Raw genomic sequence first — 26,493 nt, 5'->3', positions numbered from 1 at the left:
ATCCTATGAATTGGTTGTATGAGATACATCTGACACAAGCGATCGTGGAGTGTATGAAATGAATCCTATATGAATTGTTGAGTTATACCCGTAAGGCTGAAATGAGGGGTGCGGATCAATGCGTTGCTGGTTTGAGTGGATTCGAGTCAATAAAGCGATGAGTATGTGAAATGAAATAAATGAAATGTTTGCCGTGATATAGGCAAGAATTGGTATGTTATGATTAACGATGAGTTTAGACTGCGGAGCACAGAACGAAATGAGGTGAAGACAACTGGGGCATGCCTAGACGAATCAGTGCATGGCGGATGCTACTGGACTCAACTGACCTGCAAATATGAAGGCAAACTAGTTGAGAGTTCCATACCTGTCACAGACAACTGGCTAAATGGTGACTTTAATAGGGGGTGGTGAGTTTGAAATGAAATGAAATGAGACAAACAATCACAATGAAACGTTGCCTTAAAATTAAACATCTGCCATGACAGAGGCGCGACTCGGTCGTGTCGCAGACGCAACTGACAGCGAACCGGACTCTGGAGCATGTACTGAAATGAGGCAATTAGTGAAATGAGGCCAATGAGCAAGGTCCCGGCAGGGATCAGAACATTGTAGAACAACTGGATCCGAACCGGGGAGCAGTACGTGACAGTGAAATGAGTGAGTCCGCCATGGCAGAGGCCCGGATCGTCATGCCGTAATCTTGCGACTGAGCACGAAACGGATTCTGGAGCATGTACTGAAATGAGGCCTGTCCTGGGGCACGCCGAGACGAATTTAGTGCACAGGTGTGACTATTCATATCAGAGCGTGATAGGTGAAACGAAATTATACCCATGACAAAGACAAAAATCAGAGGGTGAGCCCATGACTGACAAATAAATCCTGTCTCTGGAGCATGTACCGAAATGAGGCCAAACAGCTGGGCACACCGGAATGAATCGGTGCATCTGAAAAATGCGACAGGATTCGAATCGGAGCGTAATAAGTGACAGAAATGATACACCATGACAGAGACAAGAATCTACGACTGGACCGATGATTTGACAAAGAATCCGTCTCTGGAGCATGTACAGAAATGAGGCCAAACAACTGGGTGCATCGGGGCGAATCGGTGCATTCCTGAAATGCGACTGGATTCGTAACGGAGCGTAATACGTGACAAGAAATGATATGCCATGACAAAGACAAGAATCGGGGACTGCGCCTGAACCTGCGAGTGACTCTGTCTCTGGAGCATGTACCGAAATGAGGCCAAACAACTGGGCGCACCGGGGCGAATTGGTGCATACCTGAAATGCGACTGGATTCGTAACGGAGCGTAATACGTGAGAAGAAATGGTATGCCATGACAAAGACAAGAATCAGAGACTGCGCCTGAACCTGCGAGTGACTCTGTCTCTGGAGCATGTACCAAAATGAGGCCGAAAAACTGGAGCACACCGAAGCGAATCGGTGCATCGGAGATGCGACTAGATTCGAATCAGAGCGTGGTACATGACAGAAATGAATGAAATGATTCGAAATGATTTGAAATGATTCGAAATGATTTGAAATGATCCGGACTGATTAGAACTTTCTGACATGACGAGCAACCGCCTGTAACTTTAGAAATGATTCGAACGATTCGAAAAATGTTTTTTAGAAACGACTAGGGAGTAGTCCGAATGAATGAAATGTCTGCGAAATGAATGCCTGACGTGGCATGATCGATTTGTCACGAATGAGTGACAACGACTTCTTTCGAGAGGCTAAGGAGCAGCGATGTTTGAGGTAACGAATGCGTGCGACACGATCGGAAATACGTTAGTGAAATGTTTTGTGAGTGGTTCGTGAGTTCAAGCTATCATGTTTTAGTGACATAGTAAAAGCATGAAATGAGAAATGGGAGCCGAAGCCCTACCTGCGACAGCCGTACCAAATGCGTTGTACGACAACGACAATTATTGCGATACTCGGACAATGACAACACACGAACGCTCACGAAGCCAAGACGGACTGGTAACACGGACTCACGATTGGAACTCACGAACACTGAACTCACAACGTATGGTATCGAATAGTCGGCCCTAGATCTCTGACGTAGCAGGTATCGTGCACAGGACCCGACAAGGAACACAGCCAAACTGGCTGATTAAATACCCCTCCGGGCTCCTCCCATGAATACAGGCCACCATACTGGCCTTCTTACATACCCTGGTGATTTTGGCCTGATGCCCTGTGTGTGTGTGTGTGTATAAAAGGTCAATGAGTTTATGGACTCCTGACAGACCCTTGCATCTTTCATCCAGTGCTGCACTGATGTTTCTGGATTCTGAGTCATGGGGAAAGCAAAAGAATTGTGAAAGGATCTGCGGGAAAAGGTAGTTGAACTATATAAAACAGGAAAGGGATATAAAAAGATATCAAAAGGAATTGAGAATGCCAATCAGCAGTGTTCAAACTCTAATCAAGAAGTGGAAAATGAGGGGTGCTATTGAAACCAAACCACGGTCAAGTAGACCAACTAAAATGTCAGCCATAACTGCCAGAAAAATTGTTCGAGATGCAAAGAAAAACCCACAAATAACTTCTGGTGAAATACAGGACTCTCTGAAAACATGTGGTGTGGCTGTTTCAAGATGCACATTAAGGAGGCACTTGAAGAAAGATGGGCTGCATGGTTGAGTCGCCAGAAGAAAGCCATTACTGTGCAAATGCCACAAAGTATCCCACTTACAATACTCCAAACAGCACAGAGACAAGACTCAAACCTTCTGTCACAAAGCCATTTGGAGTGATGAGACCAAAATTGAGCTTTTTGGCCACAACCATAAACTCTACATTTGGAGAGGAGTCAGCAAGACCTATGATGAAAGTGACGGAGGTGGATCGCTGATGTTTTGGAAATATGAGAGCTACAAAGGCACAGGCAATTTGGTCAAAATTGTTGGCAAGATGAATGCAGTATGTTATCAAAAAATACTGGAGGAACATTTGCTTTCATCAGCCAGGAAGCTGCGCATGGGATGTACTTGGACATTCCAACATGACAATGATCCAAAACACCTGTCATTGGCTACAGCAGAATAAAGTGAAGGTTCTGGAGTGGCCATCTCCGTTTCCTGACCTCAATGTCATTGAGCCACTCTGGGGAGATCTCAAACGTGCAGTTCATGCAAGACAGCGCAAGAATTTACAGGAACTGGAGGCTTTTTGCCAAGAGGAATGGGCAGCTTTAACATCTGAGAAGATAAAGAGCCTCATCCACAAATACTACAAAAGACTTCAAGCTGTCATTGATGTTAAAGGGGAATAAGGTTAAAGACTATGTTAAAATGGTAAAGGCTAGATTAAGGCTTACATGTAGGTGCTGGTAATATCTCCTAAACCTACACGGTTTAGGAGATATTTACAATTCCTCATACAATGAGTTGTTCTGCGCATGTGCCGATGTATTCGGCGCATGAGCACTTGAGAAAGGGCACACTGTGCCGTTTCTAGCTGGGGTCATGCCGTTACTGGCGGCTCCCGCACGCGTGCGCAGGAGTGACGTCATGCGACTCTGGCCAGTCGCAGAGCCGGAGTTCGTGGCCCCAGATGGAAGAGGGGCAAAGATGGACACTTCCAGCCAGTGGGTACATCGGCGACATCGCAGGCGTCTGTGTCAGATAACTGACAGATAATGGGCTACTATGCAGTGCATAGTAGCCCATTATGCTTTACCTTTGCAGGGAAACAAAGAGGAAGTAAAACCCATCAGGGTTTACTTCCTCTTTAAGAAGAGAAAACGTAGTTGATTGATAATTAATGGCTTCAGCCAAGCACTAACTATGAGTGAAAGAAAAGTTTTTGTGTTATCATTTATATTCTCAGTATAACGGCCAAGAAATCATAAATTCTGCCAGGGTATGTAAACATATGAGCACAACTGTAAATGCCCTGTCATTAGTGGTCAGTGGAATAATAAATGCCTCAGTGTCAGTAGTCAGTAGAAGTAATGCATTTTCTTGTGTCAGTGGTCAGTTGAAGTACTAAATGCCCCAGCGTCAGTGGCCAGTGGGAGTAATAAGTGCTTCAGCAGGGTTAATAAATGCTCCAGAATCTTTAGTCAGTGTGAAAAATGGTGCACCCTCATTGGTGGTCAGTGGGAGGAAGTCCCATCATTGGTGGACAGTGGTCAGAATATAATGGCCCATCATTGGTGGTCTGTGGGAGGAATTTTGCCTTATCATTGGAGGTTGGCCAGAGGAATAAAGCCCTTTCATTGGTGGTCAGTGGGAAAAATGTTTCCCCATCATTGCTGGACAGTGGTAGGAATGTAGTCCAATCATTTGTGGTCAGTTGAGGAATGTAGCCCAATCATTAGTGGTCAGTGAGAAGACTATAGCCCTATCATTGGTAGTTAGTGCCCATACTTTTCTGCTTAGGCCACGTACACACGAGAGGATTGTCCGTCCAACTAAGTCCGTCAGACAATCCGACAGACAGTCCGTCCTACTTTTGAATGAACAGACTTGACCACACACGATGAACAGACAGTCCGCTGAAAGCTTGCGCGATGACGTGTACAGCACGTACGACGGGACTAGAAATACGACGTCCAATACACTGCAATGCAACCTTCGGCTGTGTAAATCCTTTCTGAGCATGCGCCATACTTAGTCCGTCCAACTAGCCTACTCACGAGCGGACTGTCCGCTGAAACCAAAGTTGGACGGACTGTATTACGGAAATTCCGAAAGACTTAGGCCGCGTACACACGGGCGGATTGTCTGCCCAACTAAGTTTGTCAGACAATCCGACAGACAGTCCGTCCAACTTTTAAATGAACGGACTTGACCACACACGACGAACAGACAGTCCGCTGAAAGCTTGCGCGATGACGTGTACAGCACGTACGACGGGACTAGAAATACGACGTCCAATACACTGCAATGCAACCTTTCGCCGTGTAAATCCTTTCTGAGCATGCGCCATACTTAGTCCGTCCAACTTGCATACTCACGAGCGGACTGTCCGCTGAAACCAAGTTTGGACGGACAAAATTACGGAAATTCCGAAAGACTTAGTCCGTCAGACTGTCCGCTGAAAAAGTCCGCTGAAGCCCACACACGAGCGGATTGTACGCTGAAACACGTTTCAGCGGACTAAGTTGGACGGACAATCCTCTCGTGTGTACGCAGCCTTAGTCCGCCAGACTGTCCGCTGAAAAAGTCCGCTGAAGCCCACACACGAGCGGACTGTCCGCTGAAACACGTTTCAGCGGACTAAGTTGGACGGACAATCCTCTTGTGTGTACGCGGCCTTAGAGTTCCAGAAGAAAGCATTTATTTCTGCACTTTTGAATGCTATTTCTTTACTGAGAGTGTTAATTCTGCTTAAAATAGTCATATTCTTATTGTGTTTCAGGTCCATCCGACAGCGCAAAAGTTACACGAAAAGTCCAAAACATCCACCGCCATCCAGATTATAATCCCAGCGGCAAAAAAGATAAGAATATTCCAAAATCCTTTGAATACGATTTGGCTCTTGTCGAATTGAGCCAAAAGATTGACTTTTCTTCAACAGTCAGGTATCATTTTTTGTTTGTAGAGAATTCCCTTGTGTGTGTAACATGCAAATCTTTAAATCTGATACAATAACAATATGGGATAGCAAATGTGAAAATGCTTGTCATACTAAAATGTATATATATAAAAAAAAAACTCTTAAAGGGGAAGTAAACCCTGATGAGTTTACTTCCTCTTTCATTCCCTGCAAAGGCAAAGCATAATGGACTACTATGCATCGCATAGTAGCCCATTATGTGTCACTTACCTGACACAGGAGCCAGCGATGTCACTGCTGTCCCCTGTAGTCCGCCGCATCCATCTTCTCGGTGGGTCTCGCAGCTCCGGCGCTGTCATTCAATGACGTGCACACGGGAGCCGAGACGCGCGGCGTGCGCACGGGAGCCGAGACGAGCAGCATCTTCGTTACCGAGGATGCCACGCTCAGGGCGCCTGCACTGTGCTCGTCTATGGGCAAATATCTCCTAAACGCGAGATATGCAATTAGCGGACCTCCAGCTGTTGCAGAACTACAATTCCCATGAGGCATAGCAAGACTCTGACAGCCACAAGCATGACACCCAGAGGCAGAGGCATGATGGGACTTGTAGTTTTGCAACAGCTGGAGGTCCACTAATTGCATATCCCTGTCCTAAACCGTATAGGTTTAGGAGATATTTCTTGGACCTACAGGGAAGCCTTAATCTAGGTTTACCTGTAGGTCAAAGTGGTTTGTAAGGGTTTACAACCACTTTAATACCCTGTGCCTTGGAGAATATCTATTCTACATCAATGTGTTAACAATACACTTTCTGTCACCATAAAAAAAACAAAGACTTTTAAATACAAACAAGACTAACTATAAATACTCTCTAGTAGTGCAATAATGCACTTAAATATCTTATAGGTGCTGTGATATTAAAATGTTCATAAATTATTCTATATATTCATCAGTGATATCTTCATAAATTCATAAATTTCAACAGTCAATATTCTTCCTTCAAATACAGCACAATCACACCTGATGGAGGGGGGAGGGGCTGCTGATTAGGTGTGCTCCGTGAGGCCTGCAAGCACAATGCTGAGATGCAACTGCTGTGCTGATGGTTGAGACACGTTTGGATATGCCCAGCCACTGATGTAGTGTATCGCTATAACGCTGCTCTATTGCTATTGCTACACCGCTATCATTATGGGCTACAACGTGCTGGACGCAGACATAAAGGACTTTTGAAAAGCTTACTTGCAATTTGCACAGCACAGCACTATACTGAACCTGCTTGGCGTTTTCCGAGATTGAACGAAGGGTTTTTGTCTGCACCGTGACCGGAGCAAGGGAGGAGGAGAGCCCAGGACGTATCCGGATGGTGACTTGCTGGGAGATTGCGGGGAGCGCCCAGTGAACACCCTGACTCGGTGAAGATTTGGTGAAGAGATAGCCGGAGTAGGAGGAGGGATCCAGAGTGTCGGCTCGTCTCTACCAAGGAGGCGGTCTCGGCAGGGGATACCCACCTCGGCAGCTCCTGGCGGCGTCAGTAGTAAGGAGAGTCAGACGGCGTGGAGGTGCATCGGGACCCTTCGGGAATCTCCGGATCACTTCGAGAAACGTTCGGGAGGAATCGGCGCTTTCGGGGGGAATCGGCACTTTCCGGAAAGCTCCGAGGATCTCCGGGGACAAACGGAGCAAGGAGCCAAAGCACGGAACAGCGGTGAGCAGAGAAAAAAAAAAAAAAAAACAGCCCCAGTGCAATAAAGGATCAATAAAGGATCAATAAAGGATCAGGAAGAAGTTTCCTGTGAAGGAATAGAAGGAACAGAAAACACATACACTCACAGTGGACACTGGGCTAAATAAAGGAGCAGGATACTCGTGAGTACAATAAGGACCATGTCAGTGTCTATGCTTATGTTTTTGTATATATGCTCAGCATAAGAATAATCCCTATAGAGGCAAGGGTGAAGAAGTGATTGAAACATTTTTTCTCTTTTTCCCGGCATTACTCTTCATGTTTTATGGGACTAATGTATACGCATTAAAAAAGCATAGTGAGCTGTAGGAGAAGAAAGAGAAGAGGTATTATGGTTTTTTTTTTTTTTTTTTTTTTTTTTATTTTGCGATGAGATGACGATCTATGATTTTTTTTGCATGGTTCAACACGGTTAAGCTATATTGCACAAAGTTATAAGCCTTCAGAAATATTGCGCAAGGTCAAAGGTGATCACTAATAGCTATGGCGCCAAAAAAGGGAAATAAATCATCTGGTTCCGGAGGGAATAAAAAGGAGAAAAAGGATAGTAAAAACAAATTTAGCTCAGAAGCGCAAGTTCAAACTACTGATATTAAGGAATTTTTCCAGCAACTGCAGCCTCAGATACAGATGCAAACATCGCAGATAACACATATCTCCCAGGAAGTATTGAATTCTGTAGAATCATCACTGATCTCAGGTGTTTCTGGAATATTAGGAGAAGAAATGATAACACAGCCTAGAAATAGCTCCCCCATAGACACATTGGATATAGAAGTGGATGGTAAAAAGGAGAAAGAGAAAGAAAGCTGGGACATTAAAACGTATATAACCTCTTTACCCACAAAGGTTGATATGGATCACTATATCCAAAGATTGGAGAATGTGTATAAAACAGAAATACAAGAGATCAAGGCAATTACTTTAGATATGCAAGAGAAAATAGAAAAGGTGAATATAAAGACTGAAGGCTTGGAAAAAGATCTAATTCAAGTAAAGAGAAGAATGCAAGAACAGGAAATAGAGTTAAAGCAATTGGTAAATATTATTGACGAACAAGAAAATAGAAGTAGAAGATGTAATATAAGGATAAGAGGATTAAAAGAAAATGTGCCTTTAGAAAAACTCGCTGAAGTGGTTCAAAAAATCTTTAAGGATATAATACAGGACTTATCAAAAGCTGATATGATAATTGATAGGATACATAGAGCTGCGGGTCCAAGAGGATCGGAGGAAAATAAACCTAGGGATGTAATCTGTAAACTCCATTATATTCAAACTAAGGAGAGAATTATGGCGGCAGTGCGTAAAAACAACCACATATTATATGAAGGATCAAATTTGCTTTTCTTCCAGGACCTGTCCAAGTTAACGTTAGATAAAAGAAGAGCTTTAAAACCCCTTTTGGAACAATTAAGAAAAAAGAATGTGCAATATAGATGGAGATTTCCTTTTCAACTGCAAGCCCAGTATGAGGGCCAAACTGTTATTTATAGAGATCTAAATGATTTGCATGACTTTCAGAAGACCTTGCATCTCGCGGAAGTGACATTACCAAACTGGCCCAAAGACTTTGGGAGGAGAAGATAGGCGGACTGAGGGTGAGGGGGGGGGGATGGATGGAGGAGGGGGGGGGGGTGGGTAAACAATAGTATAATTTAGAAGTGTGGATAAATTATAATGATGATATGCACAATATGGAACAACAAAGATGTGATGTAATTTATAGGTGATATGGCACGAGGGAGGGGAGGGGGGATGGATGGAGGAGGGGGGATATGGGAGGTGATGGAGAGGGAGTGTTAACATATTTTTGTGTTAAAAGAACTATAGGTTAAACAACACTACAAAATAGAAAGAAGGATAAAGTATAGAAATGATACGCACAACATGGAATAATAATGATATAGGCGACACAACACTATTTGCACTTAATTGCACTTAATTGCACATAATGGGGGGGATGGGGACTGAATGGTAGGATATAAGGGGATAGGATAACAAATAGAATAAATTATGAGGGAATGAATAGGGGAATAGGTATAATAACTAGTAATTTATTTAATATCACCCTTTTTTTTTTTTTTTTTTCGGATTTTATTTCAATATAAACACTAATATAGTGGATGGTAATTCCTTCACATCCCCCCCCCCCAGGTTTTTTTTTTTTTTTTTTTTTGTTTTTTTTTTTTTTTTTTTTTTTCCTCTCCTCTTTATCTCTTCCCATCCCAGGTTTTTATTTCTCTATGGATTTAGATAATTTCCCAACAATGATAAAAGGACTAGAAATTAAAGTCAGGGACATATTAAAAATTATATGAATAGAGGGATAACAAAGAGATAGAGCATGAAAAAGGGAAGAAGAATGTGAAGAGCTTGCATAGGCCAAATGGGAGTATATCAGGATCAGCAGTTTAAATACCCCCTAGATAGGGACCTCACCATTGGTGAGTTAGACTAATATAGTCAAATCTTAGGGGAACAGAGGTGTCATAAGGGTGGGTGCAGAAGGGTAGATAATTGAGTGTGTATGTGCTTGTGGGTATAGGGAGGGTGGGATAACTTTAAGTGAGATTATTGTATATTTTTTTTCTTTTTTTTTTTTTTTTTTTTTTTTTTTTTTTTTTTTATTATGGGTAGCGTGAAGTTTTGTTCTTTTAATGTAAGAGGTATTAATTCCCCCGCTAAAAGAAATCAAATTTTAAATTTCCTACATAAGCAGAAAATAGATATCGTGTTATTTCAGGAGACACATTTTCGCTCAGATCATATACCTAAAATTAATAATATAAACTATAATACATGGTTACATGATACTTTTCCATATTCCAAATCAAAAGGGGTATCAATTGCGTTCCATAGGAATTTGCCGGTCCAAATATTGCAAAAATATGAAGGTAAAGATGGAAGATCTTTAATAATAAAGATTATGCTATATGGAAAAAAATTTACTATAGTTAATTTATATCTCCCTAATTACGGACAAATAGAGAGCGGTACAAAAGCCCTAGCGGACGCAATGAAGAAGGTTGAAGGAGTGGTAATAGTGGGTGGTGATATAAACTTTCTAATGGATGTAAAGAAAGATACTACAAATATACAACTACAAAAAAAAAATAAGAATAACAATAGAATAAAGGAATTTAAGGACATATTAAAAAAATATCAATTAACAGATATATGGAGGGCTCAACACCAAAAGGAAAAAAACTATACATACTATTCAAATATACATAATTCATATCATAGATTGGATTATTTTTTTATAAATAAAGAGGGCTTAATGATGAAACCAGTAACAGACATAGGGGGATTTCTCTGGTCGGACCATGCCCCAATATATGTGGAAATTTCAGTGATTGAAACAAAGAAAAAGAATGGAATATGGAGATTGAATGATAATTTAATTAAAGATAGTAAATGTGTGGCAGAAATACTACAAGTTATAGAAGAATTTTTGATAACTCATGAAAGGGACAAAACCTCACCTGCAATTCAATGGGAAACATTGAAATGTGTTATGAGGGGAATATTCATCAAGCACGGGGCAAGGAAAAAAAAAGAAAAAACACAAAAAATATCTCAATTGGAATATGAGATTAAAGAACTAGAAGGAATACATAAAGTAAGTAGGAAAATGGGAGATGGAGCTAGACTAAAGGAAAAACAACTGGAATTACAATCTGTGCTTGATGAGGATTCCCTTCGGGTGAGGGATAAGAATAGAGCGCAGTGGTATAAATTTGGAAATAAACCTGGGAAAATATTAGCCAGAGCCTTAAAAAAGCAACAACCCCCAAGTTACATAGAGAAAATTGTAAAATCAAATGGGGAAATTACATACGACCCAGAGGAAATATCTGAAACATTCCATACATACTATTCTAAATTATATAATATTAAGGATGGTAAGGATCACAAAGAAGGAGAAAACAAAGGGGAGAATATACAAAAATATGTAAAGGAAATGGCTATATTCAACTGTTTAAAAGGAAAGATGGAGGGGTTGGAGGAAGAAATTACAACAGAAGAAATTCAACAGACTATTGAAGAACTTGCTCTGGGGAAAAGTCCAGGGCCAGATGGATACACTGCTAGATTTTATAAGTCATTTAAGGAACAAATAATACCCATACTTAAGGTAACATTTAATTCTATATCTGCAGATCAACCATTTGCGATACAAGGTACAGAGGCTCATATAGTACTAATATTAAAACCTGAAAAAGATCAATCACTATGTAAAAATTATAGACCTATATCGTTGACCAATTTAGATATAAGAATATTCTCAAAAATATTATCCAAAAGAATAACGAATATTGTTTCAAATAATATAAGCTTGGAACAAACGGGGTTTCTGAAAGGAAGGGAGACAAGAGACAATATCATTAAAACATGCACGTTGATTGAATACGCTCAGAGAACTGCCATCCCTACCTGCCTATTGGCCATAGATGCCGAAAAGGCATTTGATAGGGTGGGATGGCAGTTCTTAGAGGAAGTATTGAAACAAACAGCGATGGGACCCAAGATGTTAGGAAGGATCATGGCCCTATATAAGAACTCAAGGGCTAAAGTGAGAGCAAATGGGATATTATCAAAGTATATAAATATATCAAATGGAACCCGACAAGGGTGCCCCTTATCACCACTTTTATATATTATGATGATGGAATATCTCATGGAGGCTATAAGAACAAACAAAGATATAACGGGGATAAAGGTCAAAGGTAAAGAATATAAGATGGCTGCCTATGCAGATGATCTTCTTTTATATATAACCAACCCTATAATTACTATACCAAATTTAATAAAAGAACTTGAGAGATTTGGTGAAATTAGTAATTTCAAAGTAAATTATGACAAATCTGAACTAATGAATATTACATTAGAAGAGAAAGTTCAAACTATTGTACAAAAGAATTTTCCATTTAAATGGAAGCAAGATGCGATAAAATACCTGGGAGTATATATTCCAAGAGATTTAAAACTTTTGCAAGATATGAATTATAATTTGGCAGTTCAGAAGGTAAAGAAACTTCTAGGCAAATATGATAAAATAACCCAATCATGGTTTGGGAGAGTAAATATTGTAAAGATGGAGATTTTGCCAATTATGTTGTATATCTTTCAAACGGTACCCATTATACCATCAAAAAAAATTATGAAAGATCTGAAAGAAATGGTAGAAGGCTTTGTATGGGCACATAAGACCCCCAGAGTAGGCAGGGAGGTATTAATTAGAACGAAAAATAATGGTGGATTAGCATTGCCTGACTTTTTTAAATATTCACAAGCTGCCTCTCTAATGAGAATAATCGACTGGCAGCATAATGAAAAAGACAAGCAATGGATAAAATTGGAAGAAGACATATTAGGGGCTAAAATAAAACACCAGCCATGGATAAAACCTGAGTCAAGACCAGAGAGGAAGGAAATGCCTATCTTTGTAAAAACAACTTTAAAAATATGGGATGATATGATAAAGAAAAAACAACTATCATCATTAATAGGCCCTATGACCCCTTTATTTGGTAATCCCGAATTTAGGCCAGCTATAAAGGATAATACATTTTTGAAATGGAATATAGATGAACATGACCGGATAATACAAATCCTAAATGATGGAAATATTCCAACGTTTGAGGAATTGGGGCAAGAGTATAAAAACAAATGGTTTCAGTATTTACAGCTGAGGGCATTTATTGACCCAATAAAGATAATGATCAATAGATCTCCAACCATATTTGAACAAATAGCAATAAATAAGGATAAAGCAAATAAGAAATTAGCTAAGATATATAACTTATTACTTCCTGGTGGGGATATTAAAAAAATAGCAGGAATAAAAAAATGGGAGGAAGAAATAGGACAGGAGTTGACAGAGAAAGAGTGGGGAGAGGTATTTGAAGGAATATATAAAACACCCTTAGCTATTAAATATCAGGAAAAAAATTATAAAATTCTATTAAGATGGTATAGAAGCACAGTGATTATGAATAAAATAAATAAATGGAATTCTGAATTATGTTGGAGATGTAAGAAGGAGAAGGGTACTCTAGAGCATATTTGGTACAGTTGCTGGAAGATAAAAATATTTTGGGGTAAGATAATAAAAATATATCAGGAACTGACAGATATAAGAATAAATCTTGATATAAAGACAATACTATTCTACCATACACCTGAAAAATTAAAACGAAAGGAGTTGGAATTTTATTATCAAATAACTACAATAGCTAAAACCGTAATAGCACAGAAATGGAAAAAGGAAGTAGCCCCAACAATAATAGAGTGGAACTATGAGATGAGCGAGGTGAGTTTCATGGAGAAACAGATTAGACAAGAGGGATATGTAGAAAAACCGATGTCGGAATATTGGAAGAAGTGGGAGGAATTGAGTACCTCAGGAAAACTGTGGGAATTTATATAAGAGTGGGGGACTGAATGGATTAGTAATGGCATCTTTTTTTTTTTTTTTTTTGGTGCTATGTTTTTTGTTGCGTATGGGGAATGTTTTATAATGATGTGAAATCTGAATGGAAAATTTTTGAATGTATGTTTTATAATATAAAATAAAGATAAATTTGAAACAAATACAGCACAATCGTTGGGTAAATCTTCCTATCCTCTGCCACTGTGTGAAAAATGCTCACCACTACCCCATAAGACACCACACTCACCAGAGTTCATTTTCTCTTGTTTTAATGATCCGCAAAGAAAACATTCAAACTATCCCCTTTATGGTCACTGTTCCTGTAAATTAATCCCATCATTTTGTCGTATTCTTTTATATATTTCTAGGACTCACTCCCACATAGCAAAATCCCATTTATAATAATTTTATTAAAATAAATGCTAAATGCACTTAAAAAAAAAATCTTTAATATACTCATCAAAAAATATCACCGTCAAGTGCCCAGAATATGATAACTGGTGAAGAATGTGACTCTCCATGTCACATCTGGTCTGACGTCACATCCGGGTGCCGTAAAGTCCTGCCAATGCATTTCAGCACTTCTGACTTCATCTAAGGCTGGGTTCACACTACTGCAAATTGGATGTTGGTGACCCCACATCCAAGTCGCATGACAGGAGAGTGTGCCCAACTCTCAATGAAGCCGGTTAACACATCTCCCTGGTGAAGCGGATTGTTGCACAGGGGTCCTGTGCATCCTTGGCTTAGTTTCAGGTCCGAATTCAGGGAAAAATTTGGGCCTGATTTGTCCATGAAATGAAGAACAGGGATGCACCGGACCCCTGCTGTGAGCCGCATCTGCTCTAAGAGTGAACCCAGCCTGAGGGTAATATTTAGTTACTCTTGTTTGTATTTACACTAAGGCTGCTTTCACACTGGGGCGGGAGCGGCGTCGGCGGTAAAGTGCCGCTATTTTTAGAGGCGCTTTACCGTCGTTTTAACGGCGGTCTGCGGGCGCTAGCGGGGTGGTTTTAACCCCCGCTAGCGGCCGAAAAAGGGTTAAACCCGCCCGCAAAGCGCCGCTGCAGCGGCGCTTTGCCGGCGGTATTGCCGCGGTGTCCCATTGATTTCAATGGGTAGGAGCGGTTTAGGAGCGGTGAATACACCGCTCCTTCACCGCTCCAAAGATGCGGCTAGCAGGACTTTTTTCACCGTCCTGCCAGCGCATCGCTCCAGTGTGAAAGCCCTCCGGCTTTCACACTGGAGTGAAAGGGGCCGGTGTTTTTCAGGCGCTACACAGGCGCTATTTTTAGCGCTGTAACGCCTGAATACCGCCCCAGTGTGAAAGCAGCCTAAAATGTATGATTGTGTGTCATATTGAAAGTTATTTTAACTACTTGTTGACTGCTATACATATATATACATTGCGGTTTGCAAGTAGTGTACCAGGGTTATAGCTAAAGCTATCACTCATAACCCTTGTATTTTTGTTTCAGCCAACGGATGGCTTTGCAGCTAATTAATCACTGGATCGCTTTCAGAAGTGGCAGGAGAGGACAACCCCCCTCCCGCCACTCGCAGGTGTATCTCAGGCTTACTGTTTTTACCGGCGCAGCCAAGAAACAATAAGGCAGCGTACACACGCGGGGACTGTTCGCCCAACTTTGTCCGCTGAACAGTGTTTCGGCGGACAGTCCGCCCGTGTGTGGGCTTTCAGCGGACAGTTTCAGCGAACAGTTTGCTGAACAAGGTTTTTCGGAATTTCCGAAAAACTGTCCGCTGAAACTTGGTTTCAGCGAACAGTCCCCTCGTGTGTAGGCTTGTTCGTCAAACTAAGTTCCGCGCATGCTCAGAAAGGATTCACACGCCGAAAGTTGTAATGCAGTGTATAGGACGTTGTATTTTCCGTCCCGTCGTACGTGCCGTTCACGTCATCGCGCACGGTTTCAGCAAACTGTTCGTTCGTCGTGTGTGGGCAAGTCCGTCCATGCTAATTTTGAGCGGACTGTTTGCTGAAACTGTTTGACGGACAAAGTTGAGCGAACAGTCCCCGCGTGTGTACGCGGCCTTAGGCTCCATGCACACTGAAGCTCAAAAAATCTTTTTCCGGATGCCAGATTGCTGGCCGAAAATGCTGGTTGAAAAACATGCTTTTAACAGCGTTTTGTACGAGTGTTTATTAGCGTTAGCGTTTATGGGCGTTTTCAATAAAAATACACAGAGGACACTCCAAAAAATTTTTGGCGGTGAAAAACGGCACTTTGAACGCGAATTTCTGCCATTCAGAAAAAAGCCCATAAACTCCACTGCTCATTAAAGCTATAAAACATCCATGTGTGCATGGACACATAGGTTAACATAGAGTGGAATTTATGGGCTTTTAAAAAAAAACGCCCAAACTCCAATAAACTGCAGTTTATGAGCTCCAATGTGCATGGAGCCTAAGAGAAGGTTTGGCCAAATGGTCTCTGATCACCTTTATGGACTCGAAGAACTGGAATTAAAAATTTTACTTTTTTTTTTTCTTTTTCTTTTAACTTTTGCTTTTAAAGGTAAAGGAGAGATTTTGGGGGTCTATTTGAGCCCAGATCTCTCCATAAAGAGGACCTGTCATCCTTATTTATATTACAAGGTTTATATTCCTTGTAATAGAAATAAAAATGATTTAAAAAAGAAATTAAAGGGACAGTGTAAAAAATTTAAAAGCACCCCCATCACTCTGTACTCACGCACAGAAGTGAGTGCATACATAGGTTGTGCACGCATATGTAAATGATGTTCACACAATGTGAGATATCGCCATGAACGTTAAAGCGAGAGCAATAATTCTATCGCTAGACCCCCTCTGTAATCCTAAACATGGAACCCGTAAAATATAAAACATTTTAAAGCTTTGTCCATGGAGATTTTTAAGTATTGTATCCTGTTGTAATTCCATCAGTGTGCACAATGTTAAAGTGTAATACCATCTTTCACATTTTACAAAAATATTTGGGTGTATATAGTCCTTTTTGAATTTTTTCCAAAAAATTGCATTTGAAAAATGGTAAATACTGTGTGACATAAAAAATTGCAAAGATCTCCATTTTATTTCCTAGGGCCTCTGCAAAAAATTTTGGGGGTTATAAGTATTTTTCTAGCAAAAAATACTGATTTAAACTTGTAAAAAAAAAAAGTGCCAGAAAAGGCTTGGTCTTCAAGTGGAAACTATTTATAGTAACTAAAAATTTGAACTCACTGAAAGTGCACAATGAAAAGCAAGTAAAAATATTGTACTACAATGCACTGTAAAAAAAATGATAGAAATATGCATATTTTGCCAAAGAATATAAGCAACGAAAGCATTTCAATATGATTTTCTTTTTACAGGCCTATTTGTCTTCCATGTACAAGTGGAGCATCCTGGGCATTACAACAACGAGACAAGGCTGTGTCTTGCAAGGATCATGGTAAGTGTGCAAATATTCCAGGAAATGTAACAAAGTGTGAAGTAAAAAATATGTAGCACAACCCTCGAAAGTGCCTCTGGTTGAGGTAGGTCTTCTGATGCTGGCCTCAACCTTCTCAAAACCCCCAACCTCTTGGTCAGCTGAGTACACGAGCACTAGGTCTCACATAGGAATCACAGACAGCAAACCTAGTACTCAGTGTAGTAAAGTCTTTTACATCTTTTAGTCAAATGAGAACCTCCAAGGCCAAAGATAGCTGACATCCTTCAATATGTGGTGGGTTGTAAGGCATAGTGGGTGCAAAGATGGTGAAAGTCATTGGATGCCAGATACTTTTTGGACGTAAAAGATGTTTTATTTCTTTTAACAGTCCTTTTATATTTTGAAGGGAAAGAGGGTTAGGGCCAGGACACCCTTAGTTGCAAACTCAATTGGCAGACTCCGAGACTTCAATAGGAGGGCAGCCGTGCAGGGAAAGGCCCCAGCACAAAGCCACATATGCGCTTGCAGGAATGCTGTCCCCTATGGTAATAGTCTTTTAACAGTTTCTAACTCAAACATAACAGTTCTTTCAGCTCCACTGCAACTGCTCCTTGTAGCTCTTCAATACTGAGCTCCTGGTCTCTCACTATACCCTCTGATTCACTGACTCTGAATCCCTTGAGCTCTTCCAAGGTTTGCGTGGTATCTCCCTCAAGCTCCCCCCCCCCCCCCCCCGCTTCTCTTCTGGATCCCTAGCTTGGCACTCCAGATACTTTTCAAGCTTCACCCCTGCTAACTGGCTCTGGGTCCCTGTCTTGACACACAAGGCTGCTCTGCAAGCATCTCCTCTGCTGGTTGGGTCCCTGACTTGATCCCTGCCTGAAGTTTCCCGATTCTCCACCCTGCCCTTTCGCCGAGAATATGGTTCTGGTACTTGTTTCAGTTACTCACTGTGGACCCTTGTAAAGGCGATTGGTCCCTTTCTTGGCGACAGCTTCCATTCTACCTCCAACCACTCACAGGTTCTCCGGCCGGCAGAACCGTCACTTCTGGTTGGACTGCAATCCGCAATCCCAACCCTGTGCTGCCCTCTCACTTCTGGATAGGCCCTAACACAGCCTAGCAGCCAGATGCCCCTGGGATAGGCCCAACTTATGGCCTAGAAGCCTGGGGCATACAACACATGTCCACCCAGACAGCTGTCCAGGTGGCACAGAACATAGATCATCTCACTCCACCCAAATATATAGGCTCTCCCAGCAGGCCAAAGGATTCAAGAAAACCCCTGCCCATTGACTGAGATATCCCATATACTCATAACCTGACCTTGAGTTGTACTTCTCATATCTAGTACCACCAAGTACCCTAGTACCACCTAGTGGTAGAACAGAAAAGTGCAACAAGGCCAAACTTAGGGAGAAATCAATAGATCCATATCAATCGACCAAGATGACTACTCCTGGCAAGTAAAATTGTGAGGAGCTCCCTGACTAAACTCCAGGCTGCTACATAAGCAATAACGCTATTTTGAAATAACAGACAGTAGAACAATCAATAAAAGCAAGCTTTGTATATTGTTGCGTATTAATGGGGTAGCGTCGGTACTCCTAATGAGTATGCGCTATGTCGTTAAATTTTGTTTTTGCCCAAAACTGTAGTTGAGTTTTTGGGTTAATTGTTCTAAATGATGCTTTGGCATCAGTTTGGCTGGGCTGTATAGAAGTTCTGCCTGGTCATAGGTCGGGTTGTACACCCGTGAGAGGCCTTAGAACGCAGTCTGGTTGGACGCATTGGGTACCAATCTCTCTCAGAGCCAATCAGTGGGCGCATTGTCTCGCTGTGTATTCCGGGAGAGGGTATTTAAGGTGCTGAAGTCACGTGGTTCTGGTTTCCGGTCCAGCGGTTGTTGCTGACTCTGTGGTCCTGGTCCTCCTGACCAGCCCCCAGGGGCCCTTATGGCCTGGGGTGTGGATCCATCCGTTCCCGAGCCTCGAAACTAGCTAGTTCGAGGCACAGTAAATGGAGGGAGGATTCTAAGGTGTTCCGGTGCCGTCTCGAATTTGGAGAGGCCCAGAAACTCTACATGCAACCAGGGGGGGTTCTTCGGTAGGAGAGCCACGCACGAGGCTGGCTGCCATGGACATTGATTGAAGAGCTTGGAAGCTGAGCTGCCATGGACATTGATTGAATTCACAATTCTTACGGTAAGATTCTGGTACAGTAAGAAAAGTTCCTATCTCTACCCTTCCGATTACAACTAAGTTTATCAACCAAGTCTGTGTGAGAGACTTTGCAAAGCTAGAATTATTTGTTGGCTGCTAGATCCAAGCTCAAGGATTTATCCAACAGTTAAAGAATCCAGTTGCGAGTGGCTATTCCCTGGATTGTGTACAGAGAGAGACTTTTATTGAAGTCAGCAGTTCCAAATACCTGAGCTAAACCATATCCTCATACCTTCTATTCCCAACTTAGAGACTGAGGCCGCGTACACACGGGCGGACTGTCTGACGGACTTGGTCCGCTGAAACGTGTTTCAGCAGACAGTCCGCTCGTGTGTGGGCTTCAGCAGACTTTTTCAGCGGACAGTCTGGCGGACTAAGTCTTTCGGAATTTCCGTAATACAGTCCGTCCAACTTTGGTTTCAGCGGACAGTCCGCTCGTGAGTAGGCAAGTTGGACGGACTAAGTATGGCGCATGCTCAGAAAGGATTTACACGGCCAAAGGTTGCATTGCAGTGTATTGGACGTCGTATTTCTAGTCCCGTCGTACGCGCTGTACACGTTATCGCGCAAGCTTTCAGCGGACTGTCTGTTCGTCGTGTGTGGTCAAGTCCGTTCATTCAAAAGTAGGACGGACTGTCTGTCGGATTGTCTGACGGACTTAGTTGGACGGACAGTCCTCTCGTGTGTACGCGGCCTGAGTTTTCTCAACTGTTTTATGCAAATAAAAATCCTAAAAAGGAATTCAAGTGTTGGTCTGTACATTTACTGGGTCATCAACCCTGGGAACCCCTAGACAAGGACAATGAGTTACAAGCTGGTGGAGGTAATCGGTAAGCCCACAAAAATTCAGCCGCACCTTCGGTGGTAACCACTACAATGGTTAAAGTGATTGTAAACCCTTACAACCAACTTTGACCTACAGGTAAGCCTAGATTAAGGCTTACCTGTAGGTCCAAGAAATATCTCCTAAACCTACACGGTATAGGAGATATTTGCCGAAAGACAGGCACCGCTGTCTACGGCGCATGCGCCGTAGACAGCGGCGCGCAGGCGCACTGAGCGATATGGCATGCGCACGGGAGTGACGTCATCGCGGCTTCACCGAATGACAGCGGCGAAGCAGGAGACCCACCGAGAAGATGGATGCGCTGGACTACAGGGGACAGCGGTGACTTCGCTGGCTCCTGTGTCAGGTAAGTGACACATAATGGACTACTATGCGATGCATAGTAGTCCATTATTCATTTACCTTTGCAGGGAAACAAAGAGGAAGTAAACTCATCAGGGTTTACTTCCTCTTTAAACAATGAAAAATGAGAGTGATAAGAAAAAAAACATTAAATGACAGAGATGGTAGTGCATTTAACATACAGAACAGTTAATACCACGTCGCCTAAAATTCTACCAGCCACACAGGTTAGCTTAAACAGTAACACTGTCGCCCTGAGTGTACAATGAGCAGTAATGAAAATTCAGGTATGTCTAAACTCCCAGAGCTACATTGCTCAATGACACAAGGGTGGCTATACTAGGCTTAAGACTGCCTGAAGGTCTCCGTCCAGGCCTGATCTACCCAAAATAGGTAACAGGAGATGGTATGTGAGTAGATGAAGTAATGCAGGGGCAGTCCTTAAGTTGTTTCTTCTGCTGGCAAACGTCGTGGCCCTTTGAAGTGTTGGTGCAATTTCAGAGTTTGCAATGAGCCTGTGTTCTATCGATTTGTGCCCTGGATTAATTATTTGGAAATATTTTGCCTTCACTGGATCTCCACCCCTCCCCCCATCACCATGCAAATAAAATGTAATTAAGCAATGTATGGACAGTATGGTCACTTTGGCAAAATCCACAGGTAGCTTATTTCTTCAATAGGATACAGAAGTTGAATCCAACATAATTTTACTTGAGACACAGTAAGTGCACTTTTGAAGTGCAATTAGGGTAGGGTCTATATAGGACTGAACTACCCAGCACTGGACATTAGGGGAAAACAAAGGGAGATGCCAAATACAAGGCATAAGCAAGCTGTAGTAGCGCTATGCTACCATAGAATGTCAGTATATACCGGAACATTATCTATAGATTTCACTATAACATAACATCAGTCCTAGTCAATAAATGTTGGCTAGTCCTCTGAACCTGAAAGACATATGAAAGAAAGACAAACATGCTAAATGTATTGATAAGTCTGTAAAATAAAAATAAAAATAAGTATGAATACTTGTTTACCTAGAGGCCTAGAGGCGATTCAGTTCGCATTGTGCGCTATATAAGTATTTCATTCATTCATTCATTCATTCACTGTTTTTTTTGTTTGTTTTTTTGTAAAATGTTTTATTAGTTTCAGGCATAACTTAACAATCAGGTGGAATTTGTTCATTTCAATAACAACTTTTATCTGTCCAACAAGACAATGGAAAGGTAGTCTATGTTAACCAAAGCAAGTATAGCATAAAAAAGGTTACTATAGAATGAGTGGTTCACATGTCTTTCCTATGTATATATTATCTGCTCATGGCTTGGCTTGTGTTGACTTATCTACTTGAGGAGGGAGCCTCTATAAGCAACCCCGAGGGTGGCTCTCCCTAAGCACCGCACAGAACGAGGGGTGCCCTTTAGGGCCTCCATCTTGCCTCCCTCTGTGCGACGCCCAGGGCCATGCCCCCTCTTTGTCTTCCCAACTCTCATTGTTGAACTTCACAACACCAGTGCTATTGTTCAGGGCACTCATGTGCATGCAGGTGGCCTTACCATGAGCAGCCACCTTAACATTTTGCAGACAGCTTGTAATAAATGACCATTAGTAAGAGATATAAAAGTTAAAGAGGGTAAAAGAAATAGGAGCAGAAAGAAACAAAGTGAGAGAGACATTGAGTGCAGTCTCTAGAATGGACTTAGTAATATTGAGGGGGGGGAAGATCAGAATCTCACCTTTTGCTCCCAGAGGACTCGCCTTGCCCACACTGGACCCGCCAGCCGCCCGGTTGTACTGTAGTAAGGGAAGCAAAAACCCAAACACAGTGGCATAACGCCCGTGGCCCAGGCACCATCCCGTGGGGGGTTGGTATCAGTTACTATCTAGCACCCTATTATGGCCCAGAGTTGGGTCTGCTAGTCATAGTTGGGATTTATCCAAGCTAGAGGGGGTATGTTTGCGGACAGAGAAATGATCCGTCCAGAGAGCCCATCGTGCCGTGTGTTTATCTCTAGTTCCTTTACAGGTTGCGATCCATTCTTCTGTTTCCCTGATCTGATTTATCTTGTGCACCCACTCCTCTTTATTTGGTATCTGCATTTTCTTCCAGTAAATAGGAAGTAGCCTTCTAGTGGCATCTAGTAGGTGAGGTAGTGCGTTCTTTTTGTAACGACTTATAGGCATGGAAGGGACGTGCAAGAGGAAGTGGACCGGAGAAAGGGGAATATCTATCCCTAGGACTTCCTTAATCTGATTCTTAATGGCCTCCCAATAATGAGCGATTACTGGACATTCCCACCATATGTGTAGGAGGGTTCCTCTGCCTCCACATCCCTGCCAGCATAATTCAGAGCTATTGGGGTACATCCGTGCTAAGTCTGCGGGGACCCTGTATCAGCGTGACAGCAATTTGGAATTTGTTTCCTGCATTTTGGAGTCAGCCAAGCTTTAGTGTGTCATCTGATATAGGTATTACAGTTGAGAACTCGTGAGTTCCTGCCCCAGGTCTCTTTCCCATGCCCGTATACAGATGGGTTTGGAGGCCGAGGACCCCAAAAGTTGGTATAGCTCTGAGACCATTCATAGGATTGGTTCATCTGCTATGAACAGGCATTTGAAATGTGTAAGTGCGCAATATCCCTTATTGCGCTACCACTTGTCTCAAAGAAGTGGTGTAACTGTCTATACTTCCAAAAGTTCATTTGTGGTTTTCCGGTTCTGTCTGCTAAGGAGTCGTAAGGTATCAGTTTTCTGTTCTTCAATAGTTTCCCACAGCTAGCATTCCTATCGTCAACCCATGTACCAAAGAAGTCCATGCTTTCCCCAGGGGGGAACCAAAGCAACCCTCCCAGCGGTGCTAAAGGTGACATGAGGGGCCAGGCTTAGTGCTCTGTTGATTTTATCCCATGTCTTAAGCCTCAGGTGCGTCAGGGGGGATGAGCCGTCTGATAACCCCCTGTGCTCCCTCAGGAGCCAGGGAGCATATGTCAGGTTCCTCCCGGCGATGTATTTTTCCATCGTGACCGTAACTTGGATTGGTCATGAAATCACCAGTTAAGCAGTCTGTAAGACTATAGCCTGATAATACCCCTGTAGGTCTGGGACCCCCAAGCCACGGAACGCTTTGGATGCCTCAGGACCCCAAGAGATATGCGTGTTTTCTGGGAGTTCCAAATAAACTTAGTACACATGTGGGCAAAGAAGGTTTTGGGCAAGAATATAGGGAGCATTTGCATATAGAACAAAATCCTGGGTAGGACGTTTTTGTTACATTCACTTTCCCTAGCCATGTGAAGGCAGTTTTCGTCCAGTGTAGTAAGTCCTGTTTGACTGCGGATATCAACTTAGGGTAGTTTGCAATGTATAGTGTGTCAAAGCTGTCCATTAGTTATATGCCTAGGTAGCAAAGGGAGGTCTTAGCCCACGTAAAGGGGAAGTTTGTTAGCAGTCTGTCGATCATGTTTGGGGGTAGTAATATGGGCAAGATTTCTGACTGTGTAGTTAATTTTGAAATTCAAAATTGTCCCGAAATGTTGGAGCTCCTTCAGCAGAGCTGGCAGCGAGATCAGGGGGTTCGTTTGGTGGAATAATATATCCCGGCGTATGCAGAAAGCTTATGTTCCACCGCCCCTATTGTCAGGCCTGTTATGTCGGAATTCGATCTCACTCTACGCAGCAGAGGCTCTAATGCTAGAGCGAAGAGGAGGGTTGACAGCAGGCACCCCTGTCTCGTGGCATTCCTGATCAGGAACGTGGATGAAAGAGTGCCATTTACTTTGACCTGTGCGCTAGGTTTTCTATATAGGGCATATATCCAGTTTAACATGTTGGAGCCTAAACCTAATATAGCGAGAACTGAACGCAGATAAGACCAATCAGTGCAATTGAATGCTTTCTCAGCTTCTGTGGAGAATATTAAGTGGGGGGGGGGGGGGTCTTTCTGTTTCTTGGCCCAATGAATAAGTTGAATCGCTCGTATGGAGTTGTCTCTGGCTTCTCTTCCTGTGATGAAGCCTGTTTGGTCTAGGTGGACTACTTTGGGTATAAGATACTTTAGTCGGTTCGCTAGAATTTTCGCCGGTATTTTCACGTCAGTATGCATTAGGGATATGGGATGGTAGCTTTGTGGGGTGGTGGGGTCTTTCTTGTCTTTTGTTATAACAGATATGTGTGCCTCTGGGGGGATATAGTTACCTTTCGCCAAGGAGTTGAAATATTTACACATCTGTCTGGTTAGTATCTGGGAGAATTTTTTATAATAAGCTTTGGTGTATCCATCTGGGCCTGGGCTCTTCCCATTTGGGAGTGCTTTTATAGTAGATACTATCTCTTCAATGGTTATGGGGGAGTCTAACTTGGTCTGTTGGTCTTCAGTCGGAGGCGGTAACCCTTTCGTATGTAGATATTCATAGATTTTATTCATTTTTGTCAGGGTCGTTACCTGGTTGGTCGCGGTGCTGCCCGTGTTGGTGCGCGCCGATGTCCTGCGGTGCGTGCTGGGGTGCGTGTTCCTGTGCGTGCGGTGTTGCGCGCCCCTGTGGGCGCTGGTGCGCGACGGTGTGTGCCCTCACGTGCCCCTGCTGGCGCTGGTGCGCGTCAGCGCGCTGTGGTGGGCACTTCGGGTACCGCTGGTGTGTCTGCCGGCGTTCGGGGGCGCGCGCCTACGCGCGCGTCGGCGCGCGCGTGTGCGCGGTGCTTGGCGCCAAACGGCCTATTTAGGTCTGCCACTGACATCTCCCAGGTGCTGCCTGATCAACAGCTTCTCGGTTCCTGTCCCGTTGTTCGTATCCTGTGTTCCTGTTGCTTATCTCCTGACGACCCGGCTTTCCCTTGACACCGCTGACCTCTGCCTGCATCTGACCTCGGCCTGTTTGACCTCTCTTCTGCCTGCTCCTTCTGTGCCTCTGCTGCCCGCCTGTTGCCGTACCCTGCCTGCACCCGGACTTGCCTGCTCTGCTCCTGTTCTGTACCCAGTTTGCCTGTGTCCTATCTACACACCTGCTGCCGGAAGCTTCCTGCAAGTTCCTGCTCCTGGAGCCATATCACAGGCTCTCTTACCACTCCGCACTCTCAGCCACCTGTCTGCTCTATCAGGGGTTGTAAGTCGGACACGTACGGGAGACCACCCTCTGCCCAAGCGGACTCATCGGTTCGGTAAGTGCCAGCCTGACAGTATCAGGCAGCCATGACTGAGTCCGGGCAGGGGGACTCCCCTATGGATGAGTTATGCAGACATTTGGCCGGTCTGACCCAAGCCGTGAAGAGTCTCCAGGATGGCTACTCAAGTTTGGAGGAGCAAGTCCAAGCCTTGTCCTCCTCATCTAACCCTCAAGGAACCTCCCCCACCGGTCTTTCATCTGCACCCTCCGTAGTGATGCTTCCTCCAGAGCCAAGGGTACCTACACCCGAGAGGTTTTCCGGCGATCGCACCAAGTATCGTGCGTTTCACAACTCCTGCGAACTGTACTTCGCACTGCAGCCCCGGACATTCTCTCTAGAGGCAACCAAGGTGGGCTTTGTGATATCCCTGTTGTCCGGCGAGCCTCAAACCTGGGCCCATCGTTTACTGGAGCAGAAATCTGGAACCCTGGATAGCCTTGACAACTTCTTCTTGGCCATGTCTCACCTCTATGAGGACCCTCAGTTGACTGCGACCGCAGAAGCCGCACTACACTCTCTCCAACAAGGTCGCAGAGCGGCCGAGGACTATGCAGTGGAGTTTCGCCGTTGGAGCTCTGACACGGATTGGAATGACGCCGCCTTGCGTCACCAATTCCGGATGGGACTTTCTGACCCCCTTAAGGATGAGTTGGCATGGGTAGGAATACCACAAACCCTGGATGAGTTAGTCAACCTCTCCATTCAGATTGACCGCCGGTTAAGGGAACGCCGGTCGGAGAGGTCCTCCAGCCACTTCCGTCCCACCTGGGTGCTCCCCAAGGTTCCCA

At 43.3% G+C, this 26,493-nt stretch overlaps 1 protein-coding gene across 1 annotated transcript in view; it reads left to right on the top strand.

Annotated features, from left to right (window-relative positions):
- The window catches only part of LOC143983521 (complement factor B-like), a 193,858-nt gene that overhangs the window by 116,374 nt on the left and 50,991 nt on the right, over positions 1–26,493 (top strand). The window contains exons 13-14 of the mRNA XM_077483313.1: positions 5,392–5,554; positions 17,070–17,149. Of these exons, the coding sequence (XP_077339439.1) occupies positions 5,392–5,554; positions 17,070–17,149 (243 nt within the window). The remainder of the gene's footprint in view (positions 1–5,391; positions 5,555–17,069; positions 17,150–26,493) is intronic.

This window comes from Lithobates pipiens, unplaced genomic scaffold (genome assembly GCF_037356315.1).
Source record: "Lithobates pipiens isolate NorthernLeopardFrog02 unplaced genomic scaffold, aLitPip1_a1.2 Scaffold_1, whole genome shotgun sequence".
In the NCBI taxonomy this organism is placed as follows: Eukaryota; Metazoa; Chordata; class Amphibia; order Anura; family Ranidae; genus Lithobates; species Lithobates pipiens.
Note: the sequence above shows the minus strand (reverse complement) of the source record. Positions and strands in the feature narration are given on the sequence as shown.